The sequence below is a fragment of the Ammospiza caudacuta genome, chromosome 17 (assembly GCF_027887145.1).
Source record: "Ammospiza caudacuta isolate bAmmCau1 chromosome 17, bAmmCau1.pri, whole genome shotgun sequence".
In the NCBI taxonomy this organism is placed as follows: Eukaryota; Metazoa; Chordata; class Aves; order Passeriformes; family Passerellidae; genus Ammospiza; species Ammospiza caudacuta.
The window spans coordinates 1,335,503-1,351,951 of NC_080609.1; the positions used below are offsets into that span (position 1 = coordinate 1,335,503).

Sequence of the window (16,449 nt, forward strand, 5' to 3'; positions counted from 1 at the left end):
CACAGAATCTGAAGATGTAGGGACATCCTGGTGACCTTTGGATCTCTTGCACAAAGACCACCTTCAAGGTGGGACGACTCTACTGGAGCCTCTCACAGGCAGAGTTCTTCTGGACAGACTGCTCCTGTCTTTCAGCTCAGATGGATAAAGCTCAAAGCTGACGTAAGAGTAGGGAGGGAGATGATGACCCTTCCTTGAACAGTACCTGCTCACCTCTACTGGGCACACTGACTGCTTAATCTTACTAAGCTGATGACCAGGAAGCCACCTTCACTTTGCTGGTCTTCCCCATTTTTGCTGGACACCTGCAGCTGGGATACCAGAGCTCAGCTCTAAGCTTTCAAAAAGGCAATTGCAAGGCTCTCATACTTTGATTGAGCTTGTCATGGAAATTAAAGGGTGGCATGCATAGAGGTCAACATGCTGCAAGAAATGGAAGGAAACAATCAGGGTTTTTTTAGTTTAACATTTGTAGTGTCGCACTGATCATAATTATGGGTAACTGAAACCCCCTTACACTGTCCCAAACCTTAGACAAGCTGGGCCTTAACATTTAAGATGCACATATTCTCTGGCAGAACATTCTTCTTGCCAAAGACACAGTGGATTGAGACTCATAAAATATAGACTGAAGCCTGAAAGTGGATATTAGTTCAGGTAGTTCACACTTGGACATGTGCTGCCCTTCATGCCCAAGTGCATGCTCCCAGCCGCCAGGAGGTTAAACATTGATACAGTAGAGCACACATTTATATAAGTCTGTGCGACAAGACAGTGGAGAAAAAGCCATCATTTTTATGATATTCATGAAGAACCTGGCATAATGTTAAGTTCCCGTAACCTCCACAGGCCCCTGTGCTTCGGACACACCTGGACACAGAGCGAGCTGTGGTTTTGGCTTAAGTGGCACACAGCACACACCCAAGCAGCAGCAGAGGAGGGGTCACAGAGAAGCCAAAGGCAGCAACAGATACTATTTCAAATATCCATATATGTAGGGGGGGGAGGAAAGCATTGGGTAAGAATCAGAAGGCAGCTGGACCTAGAGAGGCTGATAAGTAAAGCAAATTCCTGCATTCTTGCTGGCTATGGAGAGTATTTTGATCTGCTTGAGGAAGAAGAGGTTGTCCTGCTAGCAATACAAAGAACTTGAAAGAAAGGGAAAACCAATTCAAGATGAGACTGTCTTAATTCCCAGAAGCAAGATGAAACTACAAAAGTGATCAAGACTACTAATTTAGCCCAATAATTTAAATCTGCCTATTCCTGCTCACCAACTACTTTCAAAGGGAGGAGTGGTGACTGGGCATAGCCTAGGCAGCCAGCTTAGCCTGCTGGGAGGCTTCTAGCATCAGTTTTTGGCCAGCAATGAATTGTTACCCAGTCCACTTCTTGCACAGCTGATAAGCAGTAATGACAGAAACATTATGACCAAATCTCCTCCCGGTCAGGATGCTGTGACTTGTCTTTGCTCCTTAAGAAACAATGGAAAATTCCAGCTTCAATGACATTTAATCCATCACCCTTTCCACAGGGAAGTGATACATCGTTTCAGCAGAGCTTCAAGCTGAAATTCAACAAGAGACACATCAGGGGCTTGGACAAATCACTGGGTGGCCAGCTCCACCACAAAGTCACCCAGATAACCAAGACACTTGGACATCCATACACCACTGTGATCATATTGTACATAAGCAACTCTGACAGCCTTCCAGGGAACATACTACAGCAGTTACTCATTTAGTGCTTAAATAACTATCTCCACACATCACTACTTTATGTATCTTCTCTCACTAGACAAGCCCCAAGAACGAACTTTGGATATTCCAAGTCTGATTAGCCAGTATAAATAATTCAAAAAACTTACAGTAATGCTGCTTAAAACACCAACAGAGAGGACATTGATCTTCCTCATTGAGAGTGCAATGCAGGATGTGATGCAACAGAGGGACAGTATCAGACCATGCTTGCTTAAAAGGTTTTGTACAGTAGCCAGAAGTCTTCACAGGGAAAAACATGCATGATCTGGGTTAACTGGCACACATGGGGATCAGGAGTGATGACACACTGCAGCTGGGCAGTTCACTAGAGCCTGAGGTCTTGTACAGGACAGACATCGTGACATTTAGGGACTAAGCAACACATATGCCTAGAACCACACACTACTCATGAAAGCATGCAAGCCATCCTTTAACCACTTCCTAGGCTAAGCTCACTATGGACACCATACTTTTCCTTTCCAGACTGAAGCAGCAACTCTGATAACATTCTGTCCCAAGTTACAAACCAGTAGTTTCAGGGAAAGCCATGAGGTAACATACACAGCTGCAAACTGGAGCTATACTGCAGTCTACTGTTGGCTGCAGCTCAAAGGAAAAACAGTACTTCATTGCTAATGTGCTATCTAGAGAGGACATTGCCACATTCCCATGCTACGCAGATCCCACCTGTTGCAGCGTCATTTCAGGGTTTACCTCAGAAACCCGGGTCCCTCCCCTGAAAATTCCCTGCCAGGTGTGTCAATCATCCTTCCTTTCCCCATCCTGACCCCTGCCAAGCACTGTCTCTCAATCCTGGAATTCCACAGGGGCCTCGAGTGATTGGCAGATTCAAAGCATACCCTGTACCCCTGGGGGGCATTGGGCCATCCAGGGGTCCTTTGTCCCTTAAGACCTCCTCACACGTACCTGGTTGGTGGCTTCCTACCCCTTCCCTCCCCCTCTCCCCCCGGGTAAAAGGGCAGGCAACCATGCACTCTGGGAGCTCTGTTGGAGCTGTTGCTGCATTCAGAGGCCTGTGGGCCAGAAAAAACACTCTGGATTGAAACCCTCCATCAGAACCGACTCCTTTTCTTCACCATCACCCTAAAGCTTCTCCATCAGAGGTAACCCTAAAGAGCACACCCTCTTATGGGAGGAAGCTCCATCCCGCAGCCACCAGAGCCCTGGCATGCCTGGACTTGTCTCCACGTGCCCAGGTGTAACACCCAGCTAGCCAAAAGTGTCTCTGGGTAGAAAGACCACAGTTGCCGCTATTTGGTTCAGCAGCAATGGCCAGACAAGCTAAGGCACGGCCCGTTCAGCAATATTGGTAAAAATACCAATACCCACCCAAACTGTACATGCTTCAGAGGAGAGTTCTGAACTGTAAATGGCCAAACACAGAAGTCACTGTAGAAGTGAGGGCTGGCCCAGAGGCTGTGAGAGCATCACAGCCTGGAAGTTCAGGGATGAATGCCACAGACACAACATCCCGGCTGAGAGGCCACTGTGTCCAGCTCACCCAGAATTACAATATCAGTAGCTGGAGTTCCCTCCTCTGTCAGCCAAGGCAGTCTGGCACATGAAGGGTGTTTTATGCACTCACTAGAAACACACAAGTGAGGGTATGACTTCTCCACATAAAGAATATCCCTCACTCAAGGGGAATTACTATGTTTTTCTACAAATAGCTTTAATTATTTAAAATATTTGAATATTTATTCTATTTACAATATTGCTGAAGAACATAACAGAAGCCCGGCATGGAACAGAACATCATGGAATGATGCCCACAAAAAGGCATTAAGCTGAGCTCTTGCTACTGTACTACCCCCTCCCCAGGGATAAGAGGTGTCTGTCTCATGGGCAGCCTTGGGCTGGATGTCACAGCTCCTGAGCACAGTCCCATGTACAGAAGGCCTGAAAACATACGTGCAATTTTTCCCATTTCGGACCATAAAATTCACCAGTGCATCTATGGTGAAATACAGTACTGACCAATTTATAAAAGCAGGCATCTGTAGCACACAATAAAGTAACAAAATACTTGTTTATTGGTAACTGCACGTTCTGTCATTTGATTTCCAATCCCCTTCTGCCCCAGAGAAATGCTCAGATCAATCTTACATGAAGAACTGAAAACATTGTTTCCATTTCAAAGAAAGAAATACAAGAAATTTAACATAGTTTAACTAATTTAAGGCCTAGTTAAAATTTGCTTTTTAAAGGACAGGCACTGAAGCCAATGCACATTAGGTACTAAATATTTCCTACACCAGTTTGCTCTGGTGTAGGAAGCAGCTTCTGGTTGCTTTTCTATATGACAGCTTCCTGTCAAGCACTGGAACAAGGAACTGAAATGGCTAATGTGTCTGAGACTCAGAGGCTGGAGAGCACAGACTCAGGAAGAGGGGCTAAGAAATACATATTGGGAAGTAACATATGTTCATTCCAGGGCTGCAGTTTGAACTACTGCCTTGTTTTCCTGGGGGAAAATTAACAGGCAGCTCCAAACCAATCTGAAAGGTACAAAGGCATTTGAATCCCTACTTGCCATGGCTGTTTCTATCCCAGCACTGCCACTATGTTTCACTATTTGAAAAGGCAGCTAAATCTTAAAGCAGTCACCCACAGCTGCTGGCACAAGGGAGCTGAGCAGCCTAGGAAGCATTACAATCACAGAAAGGTTTAGCACCTGGCCCAGCATCCCATCTCAGGGAATGTGGGCTAGAACAGCAGTGGATATACACAATAAGGCCACTTGTTCTTTGGTGTACCTGAACAATGCCTGTTTTGATATGTCAGATTTAAAAGATCAGTATTCAACATATTTAAGAGAAAGCACCTAGAGATAACACTCATATATCAAAGCTCTGGATATGATAATAAAATCCATTCAGAGAACAAATCCTCCCCCAAAAACATCTGTGCAAAACATGCACATCTTCCAAACATGATTTATGACAGATTTTAGTAATACAAACCTTCTGTTTGTGCTGGCTTTGATTTTCCAACTAAGGTAATCTACATCAAAATCAACTACAACTCACATAGTTGGGGAGAACTCACATAGTTTTCCCAACAAAAATCTGAGACAGTCAAAGGCAAAGATAAGGCTGATGCAAGACAGAAGAATTCGCTAACAGACTCAGCACAGGCAAAACCAACAGGAAATTCACTGTGGTGGAGACAGGAGAACTGTCCTGGTTTCCACAGGGAGCCAAGTGAAAACCTGTGAAAGCCCTTTCTACAAAGGCTGGGTCAGAGAGACCGGGCTGACACCTCAGCATATGCTCCATGGTAAACTTCCAAATTGCCTCTGTTCAAAGAGTACCATAAAGCTATTGTTTGCATCCACATTTTTACCAGAAAACATACAAGCACTCAACTGGAAGCACCTACACGAAACAGCAAGTTGGACTGCCACATGTGAAGAACTAGTTACAGTAATCAGCAAATTACTAAAAGCATCCAAAAGACCTGAATACCTAGGCAGGGGAAGACCACAATCTTTACAAATATATGATTGTTTACGAGTATAAAAGAAACTTTCAACATATTTTGTCCTTGTATCAGCAATCATGTGCTGCAAGCAAGAAAGAAGAAAAAGAAGCAATAACTGAAGACACTCTGAACCATGTCAGCACTACTTGTTCCAGCAGAACACATTTACAGTCACACAACTGCAAGTCAGCTCACGCTGGAAGCTGCATCCCATTGCCCAGGGGAAAGCTCAGCCTACCTGCTGTACTCCAGAATCTTCAAATGTGACCTTCAGGCCCCTTCCCATTCACAGTGTTTGATGTGTTGACTGTATGGAAGCCTGATTCTACAAGAGTGTCCTGAGGCACAAGCTAGCTAGTTATGTTCTTACCTAACAGTCTGAGGAACTCACCACTAAGTAGCACTAATTTTTCATGAAGTTACACTAATGCCTGGCTCTGCCACCCACCCAGGCAGGCCAGTACTCACATCTCCCACAAAGCACCCATTCCCTCCCCAGCCTTTCCTCCCAAATCTCCAGATTCCTACGTACTCTAACATAACCCTCATTCATCTGCCTAAGAATCTATTCACAAGCAATAGTGTATCAACTGACCTCACCGCCACAGACAAGAGTTTCTCCATTAGTGACAGTGACATGATGACCCTAATAGAATGCAATGCTGGATTTCCCCCCTGGTGGATTGAGGACTTTGTTGTGTGAGCGTGGCCTTGGTCCTAGTCGGGGTTCGTGATTGTCCATCTTGGGTTCTGGCTCCTTGCATTGCTCCTCTTTGCCCAGAGCTTTTTTCTTGCCTCTGTCTTCCAGGTATGGTTTAGTATTTTCTGTAGCTACATTAAAGAAAACATAATAGATCATCAGATCACTCACTATTCTGTAGTGCACAAAGTGCCTCATCCTCTGTCGCTGCATTTTTCCCACATCTCCCATCCACAGCACGCCCAGGTTTCTCATTACCTGTTCAGTTTTCCTGAAGGAAACATGTAGTAAGAAAAGAATTTCACTTTTCACAATTACTCCTCTCTTCTTTCAGCAATCTTTCTAATATTTCATATCCTTTCTAAGGATATAAAGACTGAGCAATACACCTTCAGAATTATTTTGGCAGTTGCAGACAACTAAGAGATACAACGTACCAAATAATCTTTTCATACTGAGCTTGAAAGCAGGGATCCCATAATTCTTTAACAGTTAGTTGAGCAATAATAAATTTTGTCAGTCAGCTGTTTATTATTTACAACTACAGAAAGCCAAAATTAGCCGTTTGAAGGAGATGGCTAGAGAGGAAGTGGTAATCTGATGTTTTGCCATATGCAGATTCCATACATATTTGTATATACACACACGGTATCAAGCAAAGTCTAAACACAGAGACACAGAGTATCACAACTCACGCCTGTCCCCTCCTCAATAAGAGGAAGAGAACCATTTCCCTGAGACAAACAATTAGATTTCTGACTAAACTTTTCAGTCATATTATCCTAAAAACATGAGACTAGGCTAATGTTTAAGCAGAAGGACAAGAAACTTCCTCATAGCTTATCTTCCCAAGGAGAACAAAGAAAAGAATTTCTCTTGCTGACCTTCTAGCTTCTTTGGTATTTCCTCTTCTTTTAAGACAATGTGATCCTGCAAAGAAATCAAAAACTATCTTAGTGTATTATTGTTCTCAAACAGCAAGTCTGCCACAAAATCCTTCTGGAAATTTTGCTTAATTTTTAAGTTTATAGATCACTGATCAAATGAAAGCAAGCTGTGTGCAGCCCTTCATCCCTTCCACTTCTACAGAACCCCAAAAGCAGGGGAACAAATCTTCTATGGTATGGCAAGTTGCACATCTCAGACAATTCACTGAAACATAGATGAAGAGGCTACATTAAATCATCAAAATGTAAGCACAGCAGTAGTGTGTTAACTGCCAGACAATTTTAGAGACCTTCCCCAACCTTAAGGATTCATTGATTTTAAGATCAGGAAATTACCCTTCTTGTCAAGTATCTGCTATCACACAGGACAAGTTGATACACACAACTATAATACAAACAGCCCCATTTGTATGCAGCAATTCCTGTCTTCACCAAGTATGCCAACAGTCAGGTAATAATCAAAATTTTTTAAGACCATTTCCCCAACAATTTGAACTGACTGTTGGAAATACACAGCCACACTTCAGAAAAGTGTGTTTTCCCAGACATGAAACTCAACTCCCATGTCTTCTTTCCAGCTCACTACCTCCCACAATTCCAATGCTCTAATTAATAACATAAATTCCACAATGATGTCTTCCATTTAGTCAGGAATTAATGGGAATTAAAGTTACATTTCTAAAAAAGTAGCTAAAAAGAAAGTGCAACCATCCCAATAAAGGGGTACAGAGAAGCAAAGCAAAGCCCTCTCCTACACCAACAGCAGTACTCCTGTCAAAACCTAGATCCCAATCTTATTTTTCCTCCTCATCTTTTCATATGGCCCCAGATATTACTCAGAACATGCAAAAAAAAGAAAGCACTCTACCAACACCTTAAATTTAAGGGGAAAAAAACAAAGGCAAGAAAGGTAAATTGGACTGATCCTCTTTTCCTAAGCTTCAGGAAAAACTAGACACATTGCGTTTTCAGCACAATGACAATTTCTGTCCTGGTTCCAGTCAGTACAGGGTTAATTTTTGCAGAAGCCAGTGAGGGCATGGCAGGGACCTGAAGCTTATTCTAGACCACATCATGTGCAGGGTGTGGGGTGGGCAGTGGTGGCTGAGCAGCTGGGGTAGAGCTGTGCTCCATGTGGCAAGCCCCCGCGGGTGAACTGTTCATCCTTCCTGTACACTCCATTAGTAATTTTGTTGCTGTTACTGTTCTTTTCTTATCTCATTGCTATTTCCAGTAAATTGTTCATATAGCAACCCATGATTTCACCTTCTACCTCCAATTTCCCCCCAGGGGGGTGGGGGAAGGGGGAGGGGAGCATGAGTGGTGCACGTTTCAGAGTGTTTTCAGTGGGAGCACTAAACTGGGGAATACCATTCCTAAACCACAGCAGTTTCATAGAACGTTAAATTTCCATGTTATTTGACGTGCCAGAAACATCATCACCCCCACAGCTACTCACTTATTAGTACTTAGAGTAGGGGCAGCAGGTTGTAAATCTGCATATAGGGCACTTAAATACAGTAACTGGTAACATATCCTGCTTTTTCCAAACACAGATGTGGTCATAACTACAAGTAACTATTACACATCCAAGCTTTAAGATCAAAACTCAACTGTATAATCTATGTATAACAACTCTAACACTATAATAAGAGACACTTTTGTCTATCTTGTACAAATCAAGTATCTGCTGGGCCTAACACCACTGATCTTGAAGTTCAGTTTTTTACTGTTGATCACTGCAAGCCTACTCTGCTGAAGTGCTTTTAAGGTGACTGTAGATACATGTATTTAAGAGAGCTGAAGTGCATAGCCAGGCCTCACAAAGGTTTATGATTGTAGCTCATCAACTTCCCAAGTCTGCATCAAGATCACATCTGCTAAAATGCAGAATAAGGAGAAATATTTTCTCCCTATCCAGTTTAAATGCCTCCTGGCTCTGTCAAGAGCTCTAGTTGTACCTCACTTACAAGAAAGATCAAAGGCTTTTTCCTTTTCTTTTTTTTTTTTTTTGAATGCACATCCATAGTCTAATTAATACTTTCACAACAAACTGCAGAGATCTGATACACCCAAAATAACAAGTTATCAAAAAGACTTTGGGAATAACTGTCTAACTCAAAGTCACTCCATGCACATTCAGTTCTGTTCTTAGGGAGAGCACAGGCATATGACAGAGCACGACAGGACCCTGGAGCAGCTTGCTGCTTGATCTGACAGCAACAGAAGTACAAATACCTTGGGTTTGTTCGGGTGTGCTCGCACAATGCTAGGAGAGACAGGAGACCCAAAGATGTCGCTTGTCTTCCCACCAGGTGGATTCAAGCGTGGACGAGGCTGAGCAGAACTAGAGTCCTCAAAAATGCCACTTTCTTTTCCTCCTGCAAGGCAGTTGTTAAGACTTTTTTTCTAGATTAATTTTATCACATTATATTAAAAAAAATATATGAAAATTGAAGGACTTGTACAACCCTGCTGCCTAGGGACTTAGTCCTATTTGCCTAGTTGAAATCCTTTGTTACAATTCCCTGGCAGGTCTCAAATTGAGTAACTGCTGACAACTCTACAATACGAAACGGTTTCCTTTCATCATTTCTTAGAATCTCAATTTGGAAAGAATTAAGACTTAAATAACGTGCTAAAAAGTCTGTGAATGCAAATCACTGAAATATTAATATATCCAGAAGTTTGAAGAGATTTGTTGTTCAAACCTACTCGGTATGTAAGAATGCAACATAAAAAGACAGATCCCAGTGCTCCGGTTTAGGAGCACAAAACCATTCTGTGCTGCAATTCAGAGGCCAGTCACAGAGAAAGAGGGGGCAGCTTTTACCTGGAGGGTTTGTTCTTTTTGGAATGTTCTGAGGTTTTTCTGATGCTCCAAAGATATCGGATGCCATCCGGTGTGGCCTGCTTGAAGAAGACACTTCTTCTGTACTCCCAAAGAGATTACTAGAATCTCCCCCTGGGGGTTTCAATACCCTATATGACAGAATAAGAAACAAGATATGAAAGTTCATTTAAAATTTATAGCATTCAAAATATTTGATATCCCCTTCCCATTCTCTCCTTGTATGTAACTATCCTAATTTTAATTTATTTTAGGTAATTCTACTATATCCATGAAGTATCTACTTTTCAAGAGCTGTTTTAATATTCTTAAGTTCAGCACAAATAATGCCAACCTCCTAGTCAATCAACTTGATCATTAAGGTATCTATGATTAGGTGGAATGATCCTAACAGTGCCACCTACACAAATGGCTACACTATCTGTGGTGTTCCAGAAGTAACAGAGATTATGATGGCTAGGATTTTAAAAATAACCATTAGAGAATCAGACTTTGTGCTAAACTGCATATATCAACTTTGAATCTGTGATACAATTCATACCCACTGACTTTTAAATAAAGGCAGACATTTCACAACTACTAAAAAATTTGCTAGTCTCAACCATCAGTTATCATAATAGCTGTTGTAGTTTAGAATGGAGAGACAGAATACCAAAAAGTCAATTATTTAGCAGTCAAGCTGCAAATCCATTAAAACTAAAGCTTTGCACCAGAGGATATCAAATGGATCTGCAGAAAAATTGGAGCTTACAGCAGAAATCATCTGACTTCTTGAAAACTTACCAAAAGTCATTTGGTTATCCTTCAGTAGTAATTCCATAGTTAATGCCTAAGTCTTGTTCAACAGACTACAGGTCCCTCCCCAAAAAGGAACCAAATTACTATTGGGAGTAGAATCAGTGGAAATCAATTGGAAAAATAATTGGAAAATTAACAGAAAAAGGACAGGAAAGAGATTAATACCTAAATATGGCTGAAAGAAGTTCAGCAAAAAAAAAAGGCCTAGGAGTGCTGGTGGACAATGGCTGAACATGAGCTGAGTGTGCCCAGGTGGGCAAGAAGGCCAATGACATCCTGGCCTGTACCAGGACCAGGACAGCAACCTCTGCTGGGCACTGGTGAGGCACCTCAAACCGTGGGGGCAGTTTTGGGGCCATCGTGACAATAAAGACTTTAAGTGGCTGGAGCATATCCATAAAAGAGAATGGAGCTGGGGACAGCTCTGGATGAGGAGCAACTCAGGAGAACGTACTGGCTGCACACAACTCCCTGATGGGAGCCTGCAGCCAGGGGGATTTGGGCAGGGATGCCAGGGATGTAAGGAACAGCCCCAAGTTGTGCCAGGAGAGGGCACACCGGACATCAGGAGGAATTCCTTCACAGGAAGAGATGTTGAACACTGGAATGGGCTGCCCTGGGCAGTGGTAGAGTCACCATCCCTGGAGGTGCTCACAAAATGACTCAATGTGGCACTTAATGCTCTGGTCCAGTTGACAAGTAATCAAAGGTTGAACTCCATGATCTCAGAGGCCTTATCCAACCTTAATGATTCTGGGATTCTGTATTAAAAATAATTTTTACAGTTACACCTACCAATTACCCACAGTGTTAGCAGCTGAACAAAGGTAGCAGCTCAATTATACTACTTCTAATCTTAACCCTTGATCTAGAACCTAAAGTAACCTTTGCTTTTAAACCAAGAGAACAGTTATAAATTGCAAGATCTTGATCCCACTCTACTTGAACAATTCAGATATAAGTAAATTATTACAACCTCTCCTCTCCCTAGCCCTGTGACAGCAAAATGTCATCACAGGTGAGCTACATCAAGTATAAAATGAGGTACCTCTTGGTGCCAAGATCTACTGCAGTTTAAGATTTAAGTTCACAAAAGTAGAGATATTTGGCTGCTTTGTCAGAAAATGAGCTTAGTGTGCATTTCAGATCTCAAGATGCAGAATGCAGTTTTAGGCCTTCTAGGGAGGAGAAAAAAGTTCTTCTTTTAGTCTGGAAACAGTTTATATACACAGCACTAGCCTCGGAGGGGCTGCCTTTGCTGGCCAATTTCAATATTTTAATTCTTAGTACAATTGTGGATTTAATACACACTTTTAGCTTAAGGAGTAACTAGAATTGCAGCAGACAGGACAACTCCTTGTCCAAAGCACAGGTTAGATCATACAAAGCTTATTTATTTACAATTTAGTGTCCAATAGACTACAGATCCAACTAGCCTCTGTGCTCTCCATGTATTTTAGAAGACTTAAACCCACAATTAAAGCAGACATTGTATAGGTAAACTATGTATTTCAAACATTCACAATGCTTCACCATGAGGCAGTTTAAGTACTTAAAGCAGGGAGACAAAGAAAAGGGAACTCTACAAATAAGTAGTTTGGGAAGGAGTCTCTGTTAAAGTGGACTCCTCTCACATAATTTAAATTATTTTTTACTTTACCTATTCTTTCCAGCTATTTTTAAACTGCATTTCGTCCTTCTTGCATTCCAATTACAATAAGTATACCAGCAAAGAGACTGAAAGGAAGTAAAAAGCTGTTTATTATTTATTAAAGCCCAGATTAATTCAATTTACCACACTGTTTGCTTAACACATGCCTACAAGCATAGGAGGGAATAATAAAATAGCTACATTCAGATTCTTTAAAAGAAAAATAGCCAGTCATAAGAATCAAATTACTTCTCATCCTTATAATGGGTTTTAAGAGCTATTGCAGAAAGAAATTCTAGAGAAAATCCATTTTAAGATTAAAAGTCTTGATAACTCAGTAAAGAAACTTCATCAAAATAAATCCACCAATCAATCTTACACTGTCCTTTCATTTTCAGCTTAGTAGCCACACTGTGAAAATCCTACTGTTGAATAATTGACCAGAGGCATCACTGGTGGTACTTATAAGGTAGAAATCAGCACAAGCACCTTTCCTGCCAGCACCACACAAAATTATGTCCTGACTCTACATACACAAAGTGGATTTACCATCTCAATTTCAAGAACTTCATAATGCTGGGAACCTTCCTTCCAAGCATTACATAAACTTTCAGTGTCACCAGGTTAATAAAATTTGAACTAATACAAAGTCAGATAACTAAGTCATTTACAGGAATTACCAAAAATAACCTTGAAGTACAGCAACAAAGTCTGTCAGCTGATGCTAACAAGAGGAGAGGGCTTTGCACTTGCTTCCTCCAACCAAACATGTGGGAGACTACAATTTTCTTTCTGTGCAGCCTCTAGAGCACTGCTGGCCTCCCTGTACTACCACGTACTCAGTTCTAGAGCAGTGAGACATGCAGGCCCCCTACACCAAGTAAGAAAATCAGACTTCACCTGTAAATCCTACCAAAGGAAAACAGCATGCTAAACTCAGTTAGCCAAGATGACCAGCTCCAACAGAGTACACAGAAATTTAACATATGTACAGTAACATATGTTAAATTATATGTTAAAAAACTTCAGTTAAAATATGTTTAAAAACTTTAGATTATACTTTATAGTAATTTTAGTTTACATCAATATTATGCCAGTTTATACAGAGACATTTTTGTTTCTTGTAGCCAGGTATGTTGGGTCTTTATTCCTTTGGGAAGGTATTGCTTTATTCTTTCAAATAATGAAAAAACAACCCTTTGTCTTCTACATAAACTAAATCTGCCTCTCTCTCCCTCCCCTCCAGCAGACCAGAAGTTTGTGAACTCCTCTAAAACAGCTAAATCAAGAGCCCTATTCTGCAATATTTGCCCCACTAGTTGCTTTGTTCTCTTCTGGCAGATTTGAAGAATTTTAATTAGTTTTTCTGGTATTTTATTTTTTATATCCCCTACAGTTTAAAACACTTGAATGTGATTGCTCTTTCCTCATTAAGCCTTTCAGCCAACCTACAGAAGGTTTATTCATTACTTCAAGACACCCGCTACATAATTGGTTTTAATCCTGCCTGGAAGTTAACCACTGAAGTTTTACCAGTTTTTAGACTGCTCTAATACAGCAGATAAGTGCTGCATTATATATAAGAGACTGGCAGAAAGCAGGAACTGCAGGCCCTAAAACAAGACCAGAGGTCCTGGGGTGGTTCTGCTGTGGGATCAATGGAGACTCACGGCTCGTTAACCAGCTCACTCACATACAAACAGCAAGCTGTTTTATGCAACCATGATCTGGAGCTGAAAGCCCCAAGAGCGCTGCAGTGGCCCCGATGGGAGCAGAGGAACATGAGCATTACATTTCCAAGATGGTTGAATTTACCATTGTCAGCTCTTTGCAGTGGTTGTGAAACTGCTCATACACGGGACAAATCGAGTGTGCATTAATACACTGCGTCTTTATAGCACAACAGCAGAATGAGACAACTCTGTCCTGTTTTGCTTTTAGAAGCTCTTAGACATGTAGTACCATGTTTTATTTCGAAAAAGCGAAACTTGCTTAAAAATACAGAGTATCATTGTTGAAGTTTGAAAAAAATAAAACTAGGCAGTTAATTCGATTCAGCAAACTAGTTGCTTGCTCTATCACTGTACATATTTAAAGGATCACTAGAAACACATTTCACTGGACAATTAAGTGAAAGCTTTCACTTAAAATCTTCTTAGTATAATTTATTTCTAACAGTAATACCCCTGTACTATGAAGGTCTCAAAATGCAAACACGTGTTTAGAATTTTCTAGGCATGATTTTCACACTAGGAAGACATTTTTTCCTCACTTTCACAGCTGCTGGTGGTTGCTGCTGGGATTTTGAATAAGGCTCAGATTTAAATAGAGCAACTTCTACGTACCAAGAACTGCAAAAGGATTTGCATTCTCGCTAAACAAAGTTTTGTTCAGGGAATGAGTAAGCCGTGTCTTCAAACCAGGTACCTTTACCCTTGATGGCACAGGCCATGAGTCGATATAGTAAACGCCTCAGAGACCACGCTGCAAACCCGCTAAGGAAGTTCCTGCGGTGCTGCCAGTCTCTGGTACAGGCTCCAGCCTGCTCTCAGGCACCACAAACACACCCCGACACGGCAACAGGAGGAAGCTGTAAGGCCACCTCTGCTCGCTGTTAACTAACACGTTGCAATGGTCTGCCTGGAAACCCAATTTATGCGCTAAACGTAGTTTCAAAATTATTATGAAAACAGACCTCAGAGACTACACCAAGGACAGAGCATCCTCAAAAGTCTTCTAAAACCATGTTACAGCTTGGACCTACTGGAATACTAGAAAACTTACAGCATTCTTGGACAATTTCGAAACCCTTCCTCCTTCCCCACGCGACAGCCTCGCACATGGATTAATCACTGCACTCACGCCCTGCAGTATTCAGGGTAACTGCCCTCCTCCAAACAAAGCAATATGTTTCAACTTCGTAGGGCGAAAAACAAGCCGACATCTGTAGGCGTTTGTGCACAGAGAGTAGCTGGGGCCCCTCGCTCCCCGTGAGTAGAAACACGGCGGGAGAAGGTGCTGCCCAGCGCTGGGCCCTTCTCTCCGCGCCAGAGTCCCTGCAGGCGCTCTGGGGTCGGGCCGGGAGCGGCAACCGTGGGTGCCCCGCCCGGCCTGCGGCTCTCCCGGCGCGCCCGGGGCAGCACCAACGGGAGCGCAATGCGGCCACTCCCCCCGCCCAGCCCCCGGGGCGCGGGACAAGCAAACCGAGGGACCGCGAAGGCGCCAGCCGCGCACTAGCTTCTATCCGGCGGTACGGCAGGAAGGAGGCTCCGCTTCCTCCCGCCGCGGCCAAGAGGTCCCTCGGGGGAGCGCGATCTCCTCGGTCAGTACACTACATCCCCGATCCAACCCCCTCTGCCCCTGGAGCCTGCACCTCCCGCGCTCGAACAAAGCCCCGCCAAGGGCTCCGCGACGCCGTACGACTTTTCCCCCCGGCCCGCCCTGCTGAGCGTCCTCCACCGCCCCACCTGGAACTAGGCTTGGCCGGCTCGGCCTCAGCGCCCTGGAACATGGTGGCACTCAGCAGCTTCGCTCCGCAGCCCCGCTCCAACAGCGCCGCGGGGAGGCCGGCCTCCCCGCCTTGCCCGGCTATTGGCCGATTTAGCTGCCCATCATGACGAGCAGCCTATCGAAGGCAGTTAAGTCGCTCGAGATCCTGCCTGTTCGGCCAGCCTCGCAGAGGGAGGGAAGCTTAAAGGGACCCGCGTCGGCGCTTATCCTTGATGTCTTCCATTGGTCGTTCTGCCCGTCCGTCAGAGGAAACTGCACAGCCATTGGCTGGAGAAAGGGCGGGGCGAGCAGCGGGAGTGTATTTAATGCGACGGGGTGGGATAGGGGTGTGGGCTGTAGTAGCGGAGAGTGGTTTGCTTCGTGCTTCGGCCTTTCAATCGAGACTTTTTGTGGGTTTCACCTCGAAATGGCGGTGCAACGCAGAAAACAGAAGGAAGATCATAGTATGGAATAATCTCAAAGAGGACTTCGTAACCTGCTGCCCTACACAGCGTTTCCGAGTTCGAGGATACCCGAGAGGCACGCCCTGAGCCCCGCCCGCAGCCGGCAGCCCCTCAGGCGCAGAGGGAGCGTTTCAGTGCGGGAGATCGAAGCCGCTCCAGTGAGCGCTGGCGACCCGGGCAAGCGAACAGGACATGGATCGGGAAGGGCGCTGCAGCGCAGGCAGTTTGCTCAGTTTTCTGGTCATCACGGTTGCTGAGAGAACTCAAATATATGGTGCCCGCTCA

General features: G+C 43.5%; 1 protein-coding gene across 2 annotated transcripts; it reads right to left on the bottom strand.

Moving 5' to 3' along the window:
* Positions 1-221: 221 nt before the first annotated feature.
* Positions 222-15,745, bottom strand: JPT2 (Jupiter microtubule associated homolog 2). 2 transcript variants are annotated; one of them, XR_009275438.1, is made up of 6 exons: positions 15,679-15,745; positions 9,745-9,893; positions 9,150-9,292; positions 6,849-6,894; positions 5,860-6,095; positions 222-423 (listed from the first exon to the last, which is right to left on the bottom strand). XR_009275438.1 is itself a non-coding variant. In XM_058815970.1 (5 exons), exons 1-5 carry the CDS (start codon positions 15,720-15,722, stop codon positions 5,911-5,913), a joined length of 567 nt encoding a protein of 188 aa, XP_058671953.1. In that variant the 5' UTR covers positions 15,723-15,745; the 3' UTR covers positions 3,525-5,910. The 2 variants fall into 2 exon arrangements, 1 of the variants encoding a protein (XP_058671953.1); XM_058815970.1 differs by lacking the exon at positions 222-423 and having other exon boundaries at positions 3,525-6,095.
* Between the last annotated feature and the right edge of the window lie 704 nt (positions 15,746-16,449).

What these genes read in the sequence shown, in the direction of transcription:
- JPT2 (XM_058815970.1), bottom strand. Translation starts at nt 15,722, where the DNA reads ATGTTCCAGGGCGCTGAGGCCGAGCCGGCCAAGCCTAGTTCCAG. An exon ending in CCGGCCAAGCCTAGTTCCAG is followed by an intron (nt 9,894 to 15,678) that starts GTGGGGCGGTGG and finishes TCTGTCATATAG; the next exon opens with GGTATTGAAACCCCCAGGGG. An exon ending in AAAAAGAACAAACCCTCCAG is followed by an intron (nt 9,293 to 9,744) that starts GTAAAAGCTGCC and finishes ACTGCCTTGCAG; the next exon opens with GAGGAAAAGAAAGTGGCATT.